Consider the following 19604-nt stretch of genomic DNA (forward strand, 5'->3'; position numbering starts at 1 on the left):
TTTTGGGGTGACATGACTTGTTCTTTTCATTGACAGGGCATTCAAGGACATCTTGATGGCCGAAACAGAAACACATTGTCTGTGTATGTTTGCTTGTTGATTTGTTGCAAGATTAGTTGTGAATAAAATGAGTCACAAGTTTGACTGCTACCAGACAAGTGGGTAGAACTGATAATCTGCCCTATTTTTGTATCATTTAGTGAGAGTAAAGTAGTGCAAGGATAAAAATCTAACATTTGTCAGAGGCTTAAGGCTAAAAATCTCTAAAGAGTGCACATTGACACTAATGTAGCACTGATGTGCCATTTTTAGCACTCATTCATTTCGAAAAAAAGATCTGAAAGTTCTGTATGATTTAATCAGTTTTGTATGCAATGCAGAAAAAACTCCTGTGAAGAGAAGAAAAAAAAGAAAAAAAAAAACAACGAAAGTACTACTTCACACAAATCATTCAGCTTTCTCATGGGAACCCACTTCTTTAGTTCTGTTTTGTCTGATGTGCAGAAGAAGAAAGGGAAGACGTGGCTTTTGCTGTATTCATCACAGAGACCCGAGTACACGTGAGGCTAGAGCTGTCTTTGTTCTTCAAGCCCTCTACATCACACACACCATTGTCGTGTTTGCACTGATTTTCTCGAGAACTGTTCCATTTTTTGTTATCCGTTTATCCATAATCAAAATGAGAGTCCGTTAGCCTAATAGATGTACCATCAATTCTTCTACGATGGTGAGTGTAGTTCTTCCACAATGCAATGAACTCACCAGTTCTCCAGTAAGTGGTTTGAGTGGTAAATCTCGACCTTTAAGGTGAGCTGCCCAAGTAGCAACAGTCAGTGAGCGCCATTCTCACCTCTCTGTTTATTTCAACTCTCCAGTCTACCACTGCCTCCACTCAACCGCAGGAAGAAGGGGGGCGTCTGAGATTAAAATGGGTGCAATTAGTCGGAAAAATAAACAATTAGTGAAAGTCTCCCCCCCCCCCCCCCCCCCCCCCCCCCCCCAAATACAGATTTTCAAGTTTTGTTTTACCGTCGTATTTTTCAGTATTGAGGCAATACAGAAAGGCATCATCTGTGGAAGTTGAGAGCATGGCATCGCAAAATACTTCCCTGAGGTAGGAGTAAAAATCAAATGGTAGACATAAAAAAAAAAGAAAAATGGTCTGAGAACATGTAGGCAGTTAATTACCTGATTCTGCTTCCAAATAGGCATTCTGGTGACCAACAGAAAGTAGGCTCGGTATTCTTAAGGATGTTTGCTTGCTCATTACATATGCAAATCAAAGAACTACAGACTGTGGAACTCCCCTCAAGTACAATATGCCCTGTCTTTCTATGCTGTCTTGTGGGAATCGTGTTTGAGAGACATCTGAAAAAACATGACCTGGCCTGACTTGACCAAAACTGTTTGGCATGTGTAAAAGATGGAAGCAAGCAGGATAAGACATGATATTTATCATACGGACATCCTGAGAAGAGACTGATTGTCTCTAAAGTCCAGTATTACAACATGTACATGTCAATCAGAGCATGACAGAGTCAACTACAAGGACATATCGTCGACTGACACACTCAGCAAATTCATGTCACCAAGGATCAGGCTTAAACACGCTACTAAATTAATTCAGCAAACTTAACATTATTGCACTTGTATATTTTCAAGCGTCTGATTGAAATAAAGTAGAATTTCTCTGGCGGCATTGCAACAGACATGTCATGTCTGACACCACAGTGTCAGATGCAAAAAAACAACTTTTCATCAAGATAAGAGAAACTTTCCTCTACAGTGTTCTTTTTTTTCTCTCTCTTTACTCTTCTTAACCAAAGAAACAGGTTTCCTGTTCACAGCGGTGCAATGATATTTTAGGCCATCAGTTCAGTAACCAGTTGTTGATAAGAATATTACCCAGATAAGAGTGGTAGCCAGAGCTGCATAGCTGTTTATCTGGGTTGCCCTCTAGTGTACAATATGCGTTACACCCATGGGTCACAGGGTGTGTTACACCTTTAGAAAACAGTTTGTGCTAATGAATGAATGTTCTAATTTATGAGCGCTGATCAAAAATTTGGGGAGTCCAGGTCTTTCTGGTCTGTGCTGTCACAAGGCCACCCCTCATGGAATGCTGACCAACCCCAACACTATACCAAACAGACAAGCACATTTATCTGAGAGTCATTAGTGTTATGCCATCAAAGCGACTTATGAAGTAAACAAACAAGGAAGGCTCTACAGAAATGGATGCTTCGATTATTATCCATCAACATATCTGTCTTGTCCATTAGACTAGGACAGACAACAATATCAAAGAGATGGGGTTAAGTAGAAATGTCAGAGTGAGAGATGGACACGATTATTAAACTAAATTTGTCCAGAACAATCTCAGATACAGTGAACTATTCAGTTCTGAAGCCCGGCAGTAATAAATCTAAATCTATTGTCTGCTTAGAGGTATAAAGTGGTTCGGTCGTTGGCTGCAATGATTACTTATATCATAACCAAAACAGCTGAGTCACACTGCCTAGAATTTGATGTCGCACACACTGTCCCCCTGTGTTTGTGAGCTTATGTACGCACATATATTCATACACATAGCAGTAGAGGGGAGTCTCTTGGCTCAATGTGATGATAGCTCAGTTTCCACACATTCTCATTGTGTTCTGTCAGTAGTATGTCACAGTCATGTGTGCTGGTAGAGGGGTAGAGGGGTGGTAGTGGTAGTGGTGGTGGGGGGGGGGGGGGGGGTTGCATAGCTTCATCATGGCCTCTATAGAGCTTTCCTGAGAAGGCACCATTGCTGAGGCAGCCGAAAAACCGTCCAGCTTCAATGAACAAAGCACAGCAACCAGCACGGCCTGGTCTATGTCACAATGGTCCAGGAACAACAGGGCAGGAACAAAGGAACCGCTTTCCAGAAAGCCAGTCCACCATAAAGAGGCATGCACTGAAAGCTAAAGCCGTTTAGCTGACCTCTGAGCTGAGGGGGTTTCCACACTGTGCTGTAGCAATGTCCATGGGTGAGTAACAACTTGTCATATCAGCACACACGTATTGGGACAGGAATGCCTCTGCCAAGACGCCGATCCTCCTTCCTGGGCCAGTCTGCCACCGAACGGCCCGGTGGCATAGGCCGCATGAGCGCAGGGAACACCACCGCACCCCGTGGCGTGTTCGTGGGCATGGCTCCCACAAACGTGCCCACCCCCACGGGAGGCATTAGCAGCCTGGGCACGCGGGTCTCCCGCAGGGCTCTGGGTATCAGCAGCGTGTTCCTCCAGGGCCTCAGGAGTACCAGCGTCCCTGTGATGCCCCAGCATGGTGAAAGAGGCCACCAGCCCAGCTTCGACAGCCTCAACGTCTCCCTTCTGGAGTACCGGGATAAGGTACACGCTCTGGAAGAGCTCAACCAGCAGCTGGAGGAACAGATCCGCCACTGCCTGGACCGCAAGGCCTCCAGTGCCGGGACATGGGGTGCCCTGAGACAGGAATGGGAGGATGTCTACAGACAGGTGGGAGAATGAACGAGACAGGACTGGTTTAGGATGAAGAGATGTGGGGAAAGAGAGAGTTTGAAAATTAGGACAGAAGGAGTGAAATGTGGACTGTATTTTATGAAGGGTGAGAAAAAGAGCTGGACTGCCCCTTTGAGTTTGATGTAAAGACATTGCATAGCAGAATGAAAAGAGATTATCCCTCTTTTGGCACTATCCACTGTTTAAGGATACACAAAGAGGAGGGCACATATATTGTTAGGACATAGAAATATGAACTAGGCAGCCTACCTGAGTATGTCTGTCTCTGTCAGGTGAGTGAAGCCATCCTAGACAATGCCCGACTCATGCTCCAAACAGAGAACGTGCAGGCAACCGCAGAAGACCTCAAAGACAGGTGATGATCCCCGTGTACGCGTTTGTCCCGCGTGCGAGTGTGTGTGTGTGTGTGTGTGTGTGTGTGTGTGAATTACTGATCACGTCTGAGGAGAAGCATCTCAAACTCAGCTCTGATCTTTGATCAGGTAAAAAAAAAAACTGTTGTGTTTGACCGAGCAGATATGACAACGAGCAGCCGTTCCGTAAAGCTGTGGAGGAAGAGATCAGCTCTCTCTACAAAGTGATCGACGACGCGAACCTCACCAGGATGGACCTGGAGAATCAAATCGAATGCATGAGGGCTGAACTCAACGACCTGGAGAGGAACCATGAAGAGGTGGGTCTTCATCATCCTAATCTTAACACTGCAAAACAGTCTGTACTTTTCACTTCTCAGTGTGTTTACCGCATACCATGACTCCACATTCCCACAACAGCAACCCAAAATGTCCCACGTTCTCATCATACATAAACTACCGTCACGTAAAACATCTACTCACACCTTACAACTGTCGAGTTAGTTTACCAAATATGATAACAACCATTACACGACCGTGTATTCACGGACAGTTGATATTATTACTTTTGATATACGTTGCTTTTTTTTTAAAATATTCTTATCTGCTTAGAAATGTGAAAATACGGAATACGTTGCTTTAGCAGTTTAGTGTTCAAATCCAGTACACTATACACTGAGAGTTCCAAGTGCTCTTTGCTTAATTAATGACAGCGTCAAAGTTTCAGGTTGTGCAGTTCAAATGGATACACTGATACTTAAAGATTCTCTGTGTGTGTACAGTTGTGAGTCACAAAATACTTTGAATAGGATAATGCATGTTGTGCAAATCATGTTGAATGTAAGACTTAGCAGCTGTTCACAATGTGGGTCATGTGTATTTAGAGTGATCGCTCAAACAAGCCAAGATCACCAATGGTGGCCGTGTGTTTGGAAACAGCTATTGGGCTATTGGGTTCTGGCAAGACTTGAGGAACGTAGCAGATGTTTGTGTGTGTAGGCTTGAATCAGATAAACTGATCATGTTCTGTTTTCTAATAAAGTAAGACTGACAGCCCTCACAAGACTGATATTACAATGAGTTGACATGTGCTTCATCTTTCCTCTCTACAGGATGTCAGAGTCCTTTATAACGAGATGGCCGGTCGAGACGCCCAGGAACATGATTCCCCCATTCAGACCAGTCTGGACCAGATACTGAGTTGTATCCGCTCCCACTGGGAGAAAGTCATTGAGAAAAACCGTGCTGAGACTGACTCTTACCTGGAGTGCAAGGTAATGCACAGAACCATGCAAACTGTATAAACTGTAGTTAACCACCTCCAAACGATCATTTATAATAGTCCCTCATACTAGCATATTCATCGTCCCCCTTATGAATGATTAGTGATATCTATCGTATGTGTGTGTGTGTGTGTGTGTGTGTGTGTGTGTGAACAGCAGGCAGGCAGTCTTAATAGTAAACTGAGCCATGAGGAGGAGGAGTTGGAGAGTCTGAAGTCAGAGTGCTATGATGCTGGCTGTAAGATCCAGAATCTCCAGGCTGAAACCGAATCCATTAGAGCACTGGTAAGAAACCATGGTTAATGTTCTACTATTGCACTTTTCTTAAAATTAGCTTCTCTATACAAAAGTGTACACTTTCACCTACTGTCGTAACACATGTTTGAACTCCTTGGCTGAAAATCCTTTTGGTTTCCATAACTACAGTAAAAAGTCGCGGCGTTTTAGTTAACATATGTTACAACGTTCTTACAATTGTCTTGGTGTTACATATCTTACAACATATCTTACAAAATACAAAACAAATGTTGCAATTTCTTTTCTAGTATGTTTACACTTTTTTCTTTTTTATCTGTCTCATTTGCAGAAACGAGGACTGGAAAACTCTCTGAATGATGCAAAGCACTGGCATGACATTGAGGTCCAGAACCTGGGTTCCGTGATTGGAAAGCTGGAGGCAGAACTGGCCGACATCAGGGGAGACATTGACCAGCAGCGCAGGGACTATGAGACCTTGCTTAGCAACAAGACAAGGCTGGAACAGGAGATTGGAACGTACCATGGCATCCTGGACGGGGAGGAGAGCCGATATTGTTGTTCACCGTGAGTTATTGCCTCGGTGGCTCGTACCAAGCCTGTGGAGAATTTGCCTCTTCCCAAACAGCTTTAGAATGACCACATCCCTCACTCTTTACTGTTTTTCAACTCTCAGTGGATCCGACGTCCTATTATTTTAGCCAGATAAAGATATATGAGACTGAACCAAGTCTAAATTGAAAATAACTGAGATTAACCACCCGCTGTGTTTTTTCTTCTCTCACTGTAACAGCTCTGATGGCAAAGCAGAAGTTGAGGGGGCAAGCTACAGTGGCACTCCCCATACTGATGGTAACGCAGCTTTTATAATACAACAATTTTATTACAACAATTTTATTATATATTTGATTTTTCTCCCCCCCATTTGTTTCTCGATACAAATGTGCCATATTTACGCTTCTAACTGTTACAATAGTTCACTTACGTTTCATGTTGTTTAAGGGAATGTCTTAACCTTTATCTTTCTAAAAATTTTCCTCCAATAGGATCTAATCCAACTAGTTCCCCAGAGAGACAGTAGAAGAATGAAGTGTTTTTCCCCAGTAACCATAGATACCCCGGCGCAGTCTCCTTTCACCTGAAGACGTGACGGTTTCTTTCAGGAGGCTGATGGAGTTGCATTTTACTCATAGTTTGTGATCTGTAGAATGCATTAGGGTATTTTGTTTTGTTTGGGGTTGAACAATAAAAGAAGACCTTTCAAAGAAAAAAAAAAACTTGCTTTCTAACATTTTTAGTCACTTTTGTTGATTTGAATTTGCGTGTGAATGGTTTTATGACTTATTATTTAACTTCTGAAAATCTTAATCTACAAGATGCTTGTAAAGAGTTTTACTGTTGCATGTGGCTCAGAAACGAAAGCTTATGTTCCTCAAAGAATGCATGCAAGCAACAAGTGGTTTGGTAGAATAATGGTTAGCAGATAATGGTCTATGATTGCCATCTACATGATATGGGCACCAAAATGACACCATACTGGCATAGTGAACCAACCACTTAAACCTCATCTCACAATCCAAGTCACAACTCACTACTTTACAAACCATCAAAACAATCCACAAATGATTCCAAATTCCACATCTGTAGGTCTTGTTTTTTCATAAGGAGTAAAGCTTATATACGTACAACACTCACACTGAGAAATCTATTCAAATAGACTACAGAGAAAACAAAATACGGTGTTCAAAGAGTAAACCACATGTGCAGACAGACACAAAGGGAAATGTCCCTGAAGGACAATAAAAGAACTGTGCTCCATAACGTTTTGTGCCGTGATTTTGGTCATCGGCTAATCGGCTAAAATGGGGAAAAACGGTGCAAAACCAGTGATGCTTCCTCTTCAAGCTTAACACACTTTCCTTCCTCTGATGAAAGCCAAACATGACAGTCTGAGCGGAGCAGAAATCATCCCATTGAGAAAAAGTAAAAAAAAAAACAAAAGCTTGGGCACCAAACGGGAAACGGGAAACACCCAAAAGAGTGTCACAACCAAAAGTCCGTCCTCTGCGCGCCGTGATTTGATTCTGCTTTCTGTTTTTTTGCGCTTTGATTGGGATAAAGCATTTTCTCTCAAATTATTTTACTGGATCTCTAGCTTATAGGTAGACTTGTGAACCGTTTTAAATGCGGTCGTATTCATCTTGCTCAACAATATTGTTCAAACTCTCAGGATATAACAAAGCTTTTGATTTGGCTCATATAAGTGTTGTGGAGATTCTTCACATCATTTACAGCGTTTGAATGATAACATGATAAAAATGAGATTTTTTTTTTTAGAATTTTGCTTGTAATTTGCAATTTTTTTATTGAATTGTCTGCGTTTTCATTAAAATCTCAAGATCTGTTGTAGGGATGTCCAGTAAATAGCGTTGCCATTTTAATTACTTAACAGACAGTTGTTGGCAATGCTATTCAGTTATTTAGCAACACTGTCAGTGAGACAGCGTTACGAAATAACAGTTAGGTGGTTTGCAAAGATTGCATAAGATGACGGTATTTATGTTTTAAAATGTTCTTTGCTGGCTCTCAAAGCAAACATAAAAGACTTTATCCGTGAGGTCACCCATATGGACTCAGTTAATGTGAAGAAAAAGCCAGTATCGATCCTTTTGATTCAATCCAAGAATTTGTTCTCTTCTTCACTGCGGTTCTTCACTGCAGTTACCCGTTATACACAGGGTGTGGCTAAACTATGTACCTTTTTACATCAAGCACTCGGAGAGGTACATCAAATATTTTTGAAGTTGACGAAAATGTCTGAGACTAAAAACTACGAATGAAATAACCCGGCGATATCTGATCTTTTTCGACCAACAGGAAAAAAAAAAAAAGTCTAAACTGAAGAGTTCATCGGACGTTAAAGGAAGTGGAACGGAAGACAATCGTTTTTGAACAAATCATGATTTATTCACGACATTTAAGAACGATATCCTTATTGTACAAGTCAGTCCCAAAAGAGAGATTCTAAATAATGCTTCTCATGTCCTTCAAATGACTGGAAATGGATTTAGAGTTAGCAGAGCAACTGTCTCTATCAATGACCCCCGTACAAGCTCTCCCATCTCAAAAAGGAGGTAGGTAAAAAAAAAAAAAACACTACAGATGGGAAAAGAAAAGAGATTCACTGATCCACATATTCAGATGATAATTACATCATATATTATTTTTTGTATATTAATATCTGATTCTCATTTTTATTTATGTATTAAACATATGTGCAATGTCATACAAAGAAAAGGAGGAAAGTAAGACAAGCAATAAATAAAATTCTGTGGTCCAGAATTGGAAATACAGAGCGAGTAAAAACATTCTGCACCTTGAATGAAAGTTAATACAAAATACATAGCATCAGCTGAAAAAAAAAGAGGAAAACGATTCTCCCATATTCAAAGTTCACAGTCAGTAATCCCAATATTAAGATTTCTGTTAGTTGCAACTCAACGCAGCATATATCTGAGACGCTGCTACAAAAAGCACTGAAGCGTCAAACCCAAACCTCCATCTCGTAAAGCGACACTTTGGACCACATGCTGTCTGGATTTATTAAGGGAATGTTATATGTATTCTTAATAACAGGGCTTGACGGCAAAAAAAAAAAAAAAAGTACTGTCACTATACTGTTCAATGTTGCAAGACAGTTAAATGAGACTCCTTGCCATGGCAAATACAACATCAGTAAATTTCTGGCAGGGTTCTTTTTTTTTTTTTTTTGGTATTGGTAAAAGGAACTCCATCCACTTCTGACAGATGCCATGCACACAGAAAGAGCTTAACCTGGGGTAAAACAGGACACAGTCATTGTAAGTGACACTTACACACCACTAGGTGGCAGTAAACTGCGCCCTCTTCTTAAACTGTATAAAATGTTTCCAGTGAAAACGCAACAGCTGGCGAGCAGCTGGTACGATACCAATAATATTTAATGACACACCTGACCACAGAACCGTGTCCTTTCTGGTGTCTTCTGAAAGTACTGAAGTAAGAAATTATGAGACATTGTCCAAAAAAGTAGTCCCACGTGATTTGGAGCTGAACTGGGACATGGCACCATTGAATGCACTGCATTTGAGTTGACTATTTTTAAAGTCTCTCTAATATTTTGCATCGCAATGTTTGACTCATTTTTCCAATTAACAACGAATAAAACACCTTAGTAGAATGTAAAATATGACAAAAAAAAAAAAAAGTTTACTGATAAGAACAGAATTTTTTTTTTTTTTTTAGCACTACAGATTATCCCATCTCTCGTGTCCACTTGATTGGTCTCTCCCAATGATAACAAATAAACAAACTAAGGATCCGCAATGCCAAAAAATTTCAGTGGTTAAACTTGTACCTTCCTACAACCACATACACTTCCAGTTCATTTATTCCATCATTCTTTCTTTTTTCCCCCTCGCACACACACACACACACACACAAAAGTGGTCCATATTTAACATGTTTACAGTGACTATGGAAAAAAAAAACCCCAAAAAAACCTTTGCTGGCCGTTTAATGCATCTGTGCAGCTGTAATGCCCTAATCCTTCCCTTGTGTTCTGTTTGCAAAAGATGCAAAAAAAAAAAACGTTCACACCGTCTGTTTTCGGGATTTAGGGAAAGCGGAAGCTACTCTACCTTTTTTCTCTGCTCCTTTTTTTTTTTCTCGCTCTCTTTACACCTCCGCTCCACAGACAGAAGCCTAACGGGGCTCAGCAGACAGGTGTTGACCTCTCCCAGGTTAGAGACGGCCATCGTTTCTCACCGACAGACCTAACCCTAGCACCACAAAGGATGTTTGCACAAATGTGCGTTTGCATGATATGCAAATTAAAAAAAAAAAAACAACAAAAAAAAAAACAGGTTTCTACTGAGGTTTCACCACATCTCTGTCAACGGCGAGCTCTCTGAATGCCTTTGCGATTCCTTTGTAAAAGCGCGTGGTACCTCTCAGACGCAAACGACCGACGGCTCATTACCGCGACGACAACATGTATTTTGGAAGTTCTATCACCCATTACAAAAAAAAGAAATTAAATTCATAAATTAAAAAAAAAAAATCTTTGTAAAGGGGAGGTGTATTGATGCTAAGCTGGCTGTAAAGGTATACAGCCTACCCCAACACCTCCTTCATGACACACCATGGGTGCCATAAAAGTCCAACGATTCGTCTCAGGGTCGTACATCTCCACCGAGCTGAGGTTGGATTGTCCGTCATACCCTCCCACCGCATACAGTCGCCCGCAGTTCGCTACCAGAGAAACCCGGCTGCGTCTCGTGTTCATGGCCACTAGGTGGCTCCACTGGTCAGACACCGAGCTATAGACTTCGGCACCGCTCAAAAACCCTGAGCCGTCGTAACCCCCGGCGACGAAGAGCTGGCTCCCCAAAGAGGCGGCGCCATGGCGACAGCGTTTGTTCATCATGCTGGCGACAGGGTGCCACAGAGCTGTGTGATGGTTATAATATTCTACCTGCAGAACACAAGGAGAGACTGCAGTCAAGCACTAGAAACCACTCAACAGGCCTTTTCTTATTGGAACAGTTGCCACACACAGTGTTCTGACCACTTTCAAATGCAGTGCTCCAATACAGAGATTCTGTTGTTTAGCGTAAAAATATATTAAACAAGACTATATAATCCATTTATATACAATATATCTTTTCTCTCTAAAAAACATCCAGTAAAAAGCAAACAGATATAAGAGTGTATCCCTTTGTCTGGTGCATTTGTCTGGTCCATGGTTAGTTCTTCTCTGAACACATACTGACCGTGTTAAAGATCTGTAGACCGTCATGACCACCCGAAACAAATATTCTGCCCTCAAACACGGTCACTCCCGCAGCACTACGACTAGCACTCATCTCCGTCACTATCGTCCACCTTTGCAGAGAAAACACAGAAACACACACACACGGGTACATAATCATAAAACATCTGTACATGAGACAAGTTAACACCGGAAAGAGACACAGACAAAAATCCCTTACGAGTTTTACTGACTGCTCGGGAGAGCGTGTTTAGTTATGGATGGGACGAGGATAGGAAAAGCTGAGGAAAACTCAAGTCTGATGTATTGGGTGTTGACATCAACACATCAGCACTCACCTGTCAGCCTCTGGAGAATAACATTCCACTGAATTCAGGGAGGATTTGCCATCATAGCCACCGCAAACATATATATGTCCGTCCACTACAACTGTTCCCATTGCACTGTAGTAAGAGAGAAAGGACAGAAAACAATAAAACCACATAAATCTCAAAATGGCCTAAACATTGGCAAAGAACGCTGTATGTTTGATCTTAGTCAAAGTTCAATTTTGAATACAAACATTCTTTTAGCATTCTTTTCAGTCAGTGGGTTGTATACCGTATTATACGACATTATTGCAGTCTCACCTGCGTTGACTGTTCATGCTTGCAACTTTGCTCCATGTGTCGGTTTCTGGGTTATACACTTCCACAGTACTAAGCCGTGACTGACCGTCATAACCTCCAATGGCGTAAAGTAACCCATTCACCACGGCCACGCCCACTCGACTTCGGGCAGTGCTCATTGGTTGACAGCGTTCCCAACAGTTTCCAATTGGGTCAAACACTTCCACAACATTTACTGAGTCACCTGAACAACGCAAGACCAATGCAAATCAGTAAGCCACTGAATGAATCTGAATTCACTACAACTCTCAAAGCAGGAACTAATTTGAATTGACGACAGCTCTGAAACCCTGATCTACTGTAACCAAGTGACAGAGATAAGATAAAACTTTACAGGAATAACATCAATGCAGAGATTGCTAAGGGAAAGCCAAAGAATGTCCACCTGCGCTGTTGAGGCCTCCGACAGCATAGATTAAGCCTGCTATAGACGTGCAGCATCTCTGTCGAGTCTTGAAGGCTGGGAGATGAGGTCGGCGTTCTGGCATGAGATGGTAATCTTTTGCTTCATCGACCAGATCCCTGTTCAGAAAACACACACAATGTGAACATGTTATCATAAGCTGGCTTTTCATGTCAACGTTTTAAACACTTCGGAAACTGTTCTGGAGTGAGTTTCCAGGACAGCATCGCAGGACTACAGAAACCTTAAGTAGCAATCGCATTCCTGCCCCGCGGTGTTTAAATATGACCGGAAGCAAAAACATCCTCGTCTAAGATCTCAGTTCGGAAACGGCGACTGCCATATACAGTCACATTCTGCACCACTGCTTTTTCCCTGTTGGAGTAAGTGGGTTACTATAACAAAAGCAGAGCAAGATGCCCCCCCTCCCCCCCCCCCCCCCCCCCCGAGGTCCAATGTCTCACCTGCACTTGTGGCAACAGCGCACTAATTCATCTTGCTGGACACGGTCAGCCAGGAACTGGGGTCGGCAGAGGGGCAGTCGCGTTTTAGAGAGTAATTCTGGGAGACAAGCCTCCCGCTCCTCGCGTTCATGACGTACCCACGCAAGAACTGCCTCAAAGACCTACGATCACACACAGGGACAGGCGCGAGGGTTGTTTTTTTTTTTTCTTTTTACAACAAAAACAAAAACCATTGTTTACCCAGCTGTCTGAAAGAGTCCACACACGACCTTATCTGACAAGCGACGATTACAAATATTAGCATGGTTCAATGTGTCTCATATGAAGTGTTCAAGACCAGTTAATATTTTACTGGTCCTGTAGTGTCACCACTGATTCAACAAAACCAGTTAGTCAGAGAGATCAAACAGATTTACCAGTGTTGGACAACAAGCAAAACACATGCAGCAAGGGTTCCAAAGGCAGGAATGAAACTCATTGTCATACATATGGTGATCAAAAGAAACCATACGCTTGGTGAACTTTTAACTTTTTTTGAGACAGGGAGATATCACATATTGATATGGCTCTTGATTATTTATTCTTAAACAATTATTGTGGTTTAAACTCGTTAGTGTGGTTTGTCAGGTTGACTTGTAACCTGATAATCCCATGACTAGTTCACTCAGAGATTTCAAAAGGGAAACGTCATCATTTCAGGAGGAACACAGAGGTGTTGATACACTCAAGTCAGCTTTTTTTTTTTCTTTCCTCCTCTACCGTTTTGCAGCTGAATGCCAGTGACATTTGGACGGTCTCCCTGTGGGCTGCCAAGCATTTACTGGCAATTTGTCTCTCCCAGTAACACTGACCTGCTCCTCTGCTTTGACATTTAGCTCATCACAGCTAACCAGCTCAAGCACCTCCTCCGCCCGTAGTCCCAGAAACTCCTCTGACATGGAAACTTCCACAAAGTGCTGGTGCACAAAGCTGTTGGCGGCATCGTACAGGGTGGTACACATCATGGTCTCTGCAAACTGTCGCACACCCAGACAATTCTTTGGATGTAGCCTGGGGAGAGAGTTATGGTGAGAGATCATGAGAAATCATACGTGTGTGTATTTTACTGTGGGGCAGAAAAACTCCACGCTCTCTTCCGAGAGATCTTGCGCGGATTGGAGTCAGTGGTTTTACGAGCTTACCTCTCCTGAAGGAATGAGCAGCAAGCATCTTTGACGTTCTGCAGCTGAAGGAAGCTGGCCCCTATCAGGAGGGCTTGGACGTTCTGTTGGTCTATGGCTAAGTGTCCGTTATATGCAAAGTTTATCAATGCCTCAAGTGCACTGAGACAGGACACGAGTCAGCAGAGGTTGGAAAAACATGAGGAGAGAGAGGAGAGACAATTCATTCATTTGAACTTTCTTCAGATAGAACGTCAGACAAACTGCAGCTCCGTAATATTCTTTAAGACGTAAATCAAAGAAAACCCTTACCTGGGATCCATTCCCTGCATAACAATTTCATCCTGTTTACACTCGACCATGTCGTTGGTGAACATGGCGTGAAAGTAGGGAATAGAACCAGCCAGCACAATCCTATGAGCACTGAACTTATGCTCTCCGACCTATAACACAAAAACATTCAAGGTTAGTCTCTGAGCCAGAACGGACTGATGCAATGCTCTCCTTTGTGGTCGGTCAAAGTAAATTTTACGTAAACTACAGATCATTTAAAACGCACCAATACAAATGCTGACAAAGTGGTGAAGAAGAGCATATGTGACACCCATTAATTTAGAACTGTTCTGACAAATTACCAAAGCAAAGACAGCATAGACATGATGAAGCCAGAGCCAAGAACAAAACTTTATACATAAATGAGTGACATAGAACAAAATAACGTTTTAGAGTAATCTTTCCCTTAAATCAGGTCAATCTACAAAGGACAGTGAATCTAAGTCGTTGGTTCAGAGCGGACACACAGGTTGTGTGCAGGTCAACTGAGATACAGTTAAAGCGGATTATTCATCTATACAGCTCTCTTAACTCGCTGATGACGCATTGGCAACATACACGGGGTGGAAATGGTCAGGGTGACAGGGCGAGGTGCGTAAGCCGAGGCTAATCATAATGCCGCTTAACGAAATGACACCGCGGATCAGTCATAGATACAGGTAAGTTTATAAAGGTGGGAAGCAAAGAGTGACGTGCAAACACCGCAAAAAGCCCACCTACCCAACCCAGCCCATCAAGGCTAGAACAGTTATACTGATAAACCTACATGTAAATCAGAGTAAAGATTGGGGAGCGGTGGAAGCACAGGCAGTCATGGATGCAGCCCTTTTGTCACCAGAGTTTTATCTGATGTAAGGCTACCAGTCCTGGTACAAAGGAAGTTATCCCAAAGACACGATACCTTACACATTTTAAGTTGAATCCATGATCCAATGCTCCTTGCTCTGGGCCAACGGACGGGTTAGACCGCTGATACATCTCTCAGCAAATTTCTGTTGAGTCTCACGCAATTTATGTCACCCGGTATGACTGCACTGTACTCATTTCAGCGTGACATATTCATACATTGTCATGGCAGGACAAAGCTTATTTCAGGCAGTGACACAAGTCCCTAAAGACATAACAGTTCCATCAATTGCTAAATTAGCTATTTTAGAAGTTTGGTGGTTGCCCCACACTGTAGGAGATCAATATTGTGCTTGCACCTCTAATTATCTAGATACATTTAAGGTGACAGACCCACGAAGCAGAGCAGTCACCACTTGGGAACTGGCTATGAAGAAACAGAGGTCTTACTGACATCTTGCTTTAACGCAGGTTTTGTTCGTTACGCTACAAATATAAATTCCTCGAGAAATGTAAATGTGAAGAAAAGCAACATAATTAACGCGTGATTTCTCTTCCGGGCTTTGAAGTTTCTACTTGCTTGTAATAAAACGTAAACCACAGCTGTGCTAACGCTGGACAAGTAGTGGTCGCAGTCAGTCATCTCAACCTTACTGACCTCAAAACAAAATTACTTACAAGTGTATACAGTGACAAGGGCAGAGAAGACCCAAACCCAAACACCGAAACTATTTGTGATTTTTAAATTTCTAGATAAAAAACCTCAACCTATCTTCATGCTTAAGGTAGGCTAGCTTGCTAACACAACACCCCTTCGCATTAATCTCTTCGTAGCTGACAACCATGACTCCTTAGCCAGTTAGCTACCCCGTGGCTAACTACAGTATCATACAAAAAGCTCAACAATACCTTTAGGGTGACATCACAAAGTTTCCCTTGTCGTCGGATCTCCTCCATAACGGAATAACCACGACTAGGTAAATCGTGGACACAAAAATGCATCAAATCTTCCAGTTCTTCGAATATCATGTCACCCATGGTCATTGAGGGAGAGGAAAACTAATTTTTCAAACGCGTAAACGAAAGATGTGTGGACTTCATAGGACACCGTAGCCGGAACAATGTGGATGATCAAAGACGGCTTTCTATAAGAGACTGTTAATCCGTTTCACTTTGTTTATTTCGGTGTTCTGTACAGAATCTCATTTTGTGGGCAGAAGTTATCTGTTCTTATATTTATGCCAAATCCTACTATCAACCTCTTAACCCCTGACATTTGTGATGTCGTAGGTCGCCTACTAAATGTGTTGCAGCCAGTCCCTCTGGATTAGGCATTACGTTTCGTTCTGCGCTCATATTATGAAGGATTATCCAAAGACATTAACAGCAACAAAAAATACAAAAAACATAATAGCAGTTTTATGTTACAAAAAAAAAATGCGCACACATTGGGTATAACTATCGGGACATCTGGTGTCGGTGGAAAACTCATATTATTCATATTATTCTAATAAGGGTCACCACAATATTTGATGAACCTGAGTGGAAAATAACGCCTGTGTTCAGTGCCCTTTGTTGATACTTTGTCAACCTTGCAATATGCTGACGATGCTTTAGTCACCAAGATGCTGGTTTAGTTAAAGTTGTCAGTTCAACTGACCCAACTGTGAAGCCTTTGAGGTTTCCCCCTCCATCTTCTGTAGTTACGAGAACATGCTGCTAGAAATGTGCAGTATTAGCTCACTATCATGAATTGTAATGTTTTTGCTTATTAGTTTGCATAGTCTCTCTTTGGTTAATCTATGAAAATTCTCTCTCTCTCACACACACACACACACAGAGAGAGAGAGAGAAAGAGCGAGAGAAGGTATTGAGGATGGTAAAAACACAGCTGAGAATTTGATGACATATATTTTTGGTAAATATTTCTAAGTATTTATTACTTCTTACTGAGAACCCCATACCCCACACAGCCAAATAATAATTTACATATAAACATCTTCCCTAAAGTGTGATGGCCACTGGAAGTTTTACTATATTTTAACATAATACATTTTTGTGATACATCTTTGGTACAGAGAGTACAAAAAAGACTTAGTCCTGTTTACTGAGGTCTCACTGCTTCTTTCAGAAACCATGGATTGAAATGACGTAAGCCTAGGACAGGTCAATGGGTTACACAAAAGAGACTGCTTTTCATCTAACAACAGAGAATATAAACTAGTGTTTCAAGTATATCTTAGGAGATGATGACAGTTCAAGTGAAATTATTATACATTCTCCTCAGGATGTGTTCCCAATAGTTCACACGACATTGCTGTTATTTTGTTGCGTTTCTATAAGCTTTTTAGCAGTTTTATATAACCTTTGGTGCAATTTAAGCAATAAACAGAAGAGGAATAAACAAAGTAAGCATTTTACAGCTTAGAAAATTTGTCATGCAATGACTTCTAAAAGAACTAGAGTCAATCACCTCACTTCTGTATTGGGAAATCAATGAACAAGTAAACAAAACACACAAAAATACAGTGATGCCAGAATGCGGAAAGAATACGCTTTCTAGAAACAGGACGAATTCTGTGAATAAGTGCCTTTTTTAGAGTTGCATTCTGGGTATAACAATACTAAGTACTCCATCATAGCATTTTTTTAAATAGCATAGCATTATTATTTTTGAAAAAAAAAACACCATCTGATCTCCCCTGGGCTGACAGATTGGATGGGGACATTGTTTGGAATCTGGCCCGAAGGGCAAGAGGGAATGCCCACTGAGGAAGTTCAAATCTAGAGCAGCCAAAATTATGTTAGAGGGGGGAAAAGTGACAGAGGCTAAAAAGGCATTTTGCTTTGCCCACAATTCACACTGGGTCTTTGGCAACCATTTGAGGAAATGGTTGTGCAGCCTTTCATCCTTGTCACTTTCAGTAAGTATGCATTGTCTAAATGATTCAGAATTAAACAAATAAATTTAAGTTTCTCTTGCAGACTTAACAAAGGTGAATGTGTAGTGTAGCATTGAAGTGGCGGCAGTACATTTAAACCCCCAACATTCTCCCCTGTCGGGCTCTTCTTGCTGTATGTTGTCATCCCACCCTTCTGACTTGTTCACACTTGTAGCCAATAGACCAATCATGAAATTACTTTTTGTGGCTTAGGAAAAATGTGTGGGTGTGTGCGTTTATGGTTGGGGGAGGGCATCTATTCTTTCTGAGAATGTTAACCGGATGATCTTCCAATCCAAACACTGATGATATACAGAGTCTCATGGTGTCATGATTGTATGGAAGTGGAGCTAATTAAAAGTGACTAATTGCCTACCGAGTCACAGTCAGAGAGAAAGTGTGTGTGTGTGTGTGTGTGTGTGTTTTTGTTTTGTTTTGTTTTGGGGTTTTTTTTTGGGGGGGGGGGGGGGGAGAAGAGAGGAGTTTGAAAAAAATGAAAACAGAACAACATCAGGAGGTAGTTTTCTTCCTTTAAGTGAACCCTACTGTCACTCTCCCAACACAGAGCTAAATAACATCTCAAATATGTATGGATTCTGTCTCCCTCTTTCTACTCCTGTTTGATAACTCTACAGTAGGAGGCAGACGTGTCAGTCTTGTGTGACTGGTATAAGGAATGTCACACGGAATGTGCAAAAAGGACAAATGCAGTTCTGTCATAGAGACTGCATGTATGTGGACAGTGGGATCAAACTGGTGACTAAGTCAGTTGGGAAACAGATGAGGAACTCTGATGAACTTATCAAGGATACAAGAGTTTAATTACACCAGTGCCAGAGTGTAACAGCGAGTGATATCATACTGTGAACACAGTAAGCAAATTGATTTGCAAAACTGTTTCAGCAGTAGAGGCATATCCAGTGAAATCGGCAGCAGACAAACTAGGTCTTTTTGATATGTTTATCATGCTTTGTATACATTTTTAAGGGAGTTTACAGGAGATTATATTCTCCATCTAAATACTGATGTATACATACAGCATCAGTGTACTGCTAATATCACCGCTAACATACTACTTGTGTCACTGAGGTGAAAAAGATAGTTGGTGGTGCCAAAAATGGGTAAAAATGGATGACTTCAAAAGAACTTCATGTCTAACATGCGTAGTGAGGTAGTATACAGTCCTGTGAAAGGTCCTTTGTAATAATACTAAAACTGCTCTTTAAACCATATAGCAACGGAGCACTTCACAGCCATCCCATTTGCAGTCACATTGCAGTCTGACTCGTTGATGTTATCTGGCAGAAGGCAGTGAATGTGTCCAATGAGGAATTAAGCGTAGTCAGTTCTCCTTTTCCTTCACTCCTCTATATGCAGAGACAGTCTTTTGCTCACTGATTTACAGCCACCGCAAGCTTTACTGATCCCTGTGAAAAGGGATCTTTGCCCTAGTTAAGGCTATATTACGACTGTAAACGGTGGAGCTCTCTCACAGAATGTTTGGTCCGGTAATTTCAAACATCTTCACGATAGATGACTGAAAAAAGAGGGGGTT

General features: G+C 41.7%; 2 protein-coding genes across 2 annotated transcripts; one reads left to right on the plus strand and one right to left on the minus strand.

Moving 5' to 3' along the window:
- Positions 1–3059: 3059 nt before the first annotated feature.
- Positions 3060–6502, plus strand: bfsp2 (beaded filament structural protein 2, phakinin). The gene is made up of 8 exons (XM_030774612.1): positions 3060–3506; positions 3803–3885; positions 4047–4203; positions 4996–5157; positions 5323–5451; positions 5753–5988; positions 6215–6273; positions 6468–6502. The coding sequence occupies exons 1-8, from the start codon at positions 3060–3062 to the stop codon at positions 6500–6502; spliced, it is 1308 nt and encodes a 435-aa protein (XP_030630472.1).
- A 4047-nt stretch (positions 6503–10549) lies between these two features.
- Positions 10550–16151, minus strand: klhl18 (kelch-like family member 18). Its single transcript, XM_030775501.1, has 10 exons — positions 16017–16151; positions 14241–14371; positions 13950–14090; positions 13620–13818; positions 12769–12929; positions 12287–12423; positions 11863–12085; positions 11572–11676; positions 11235–11346; positions 10550–10936 (listed from the first exon to the last, which is right to left on the minus strand). The coding sequence occupies exons 1-10, from the start codon at positions 16149–16151 to the stop codon at positions 10550–10552; spliced, it is 1731 nt and encodes a 576-aa protein (XP_030631361.1).
- Between the last annotated feature and the right edge of the window lie 3453 nt (positions 16152–19604).

Source organism: Chanos chanos, chromosome 5 (assembly GCF_902362185.1).
Source record: "Chanos chanos chromosome 5, fChaCha1.1, whole genome shotgun sequence".
In the NCBI taxonomy this organism is placed as follows: Eukaryota; Metazoa; Chordata; class Actinopteri; order Gonorynchiformes; family Chanidae; genus Chanos; species Chanos chanos.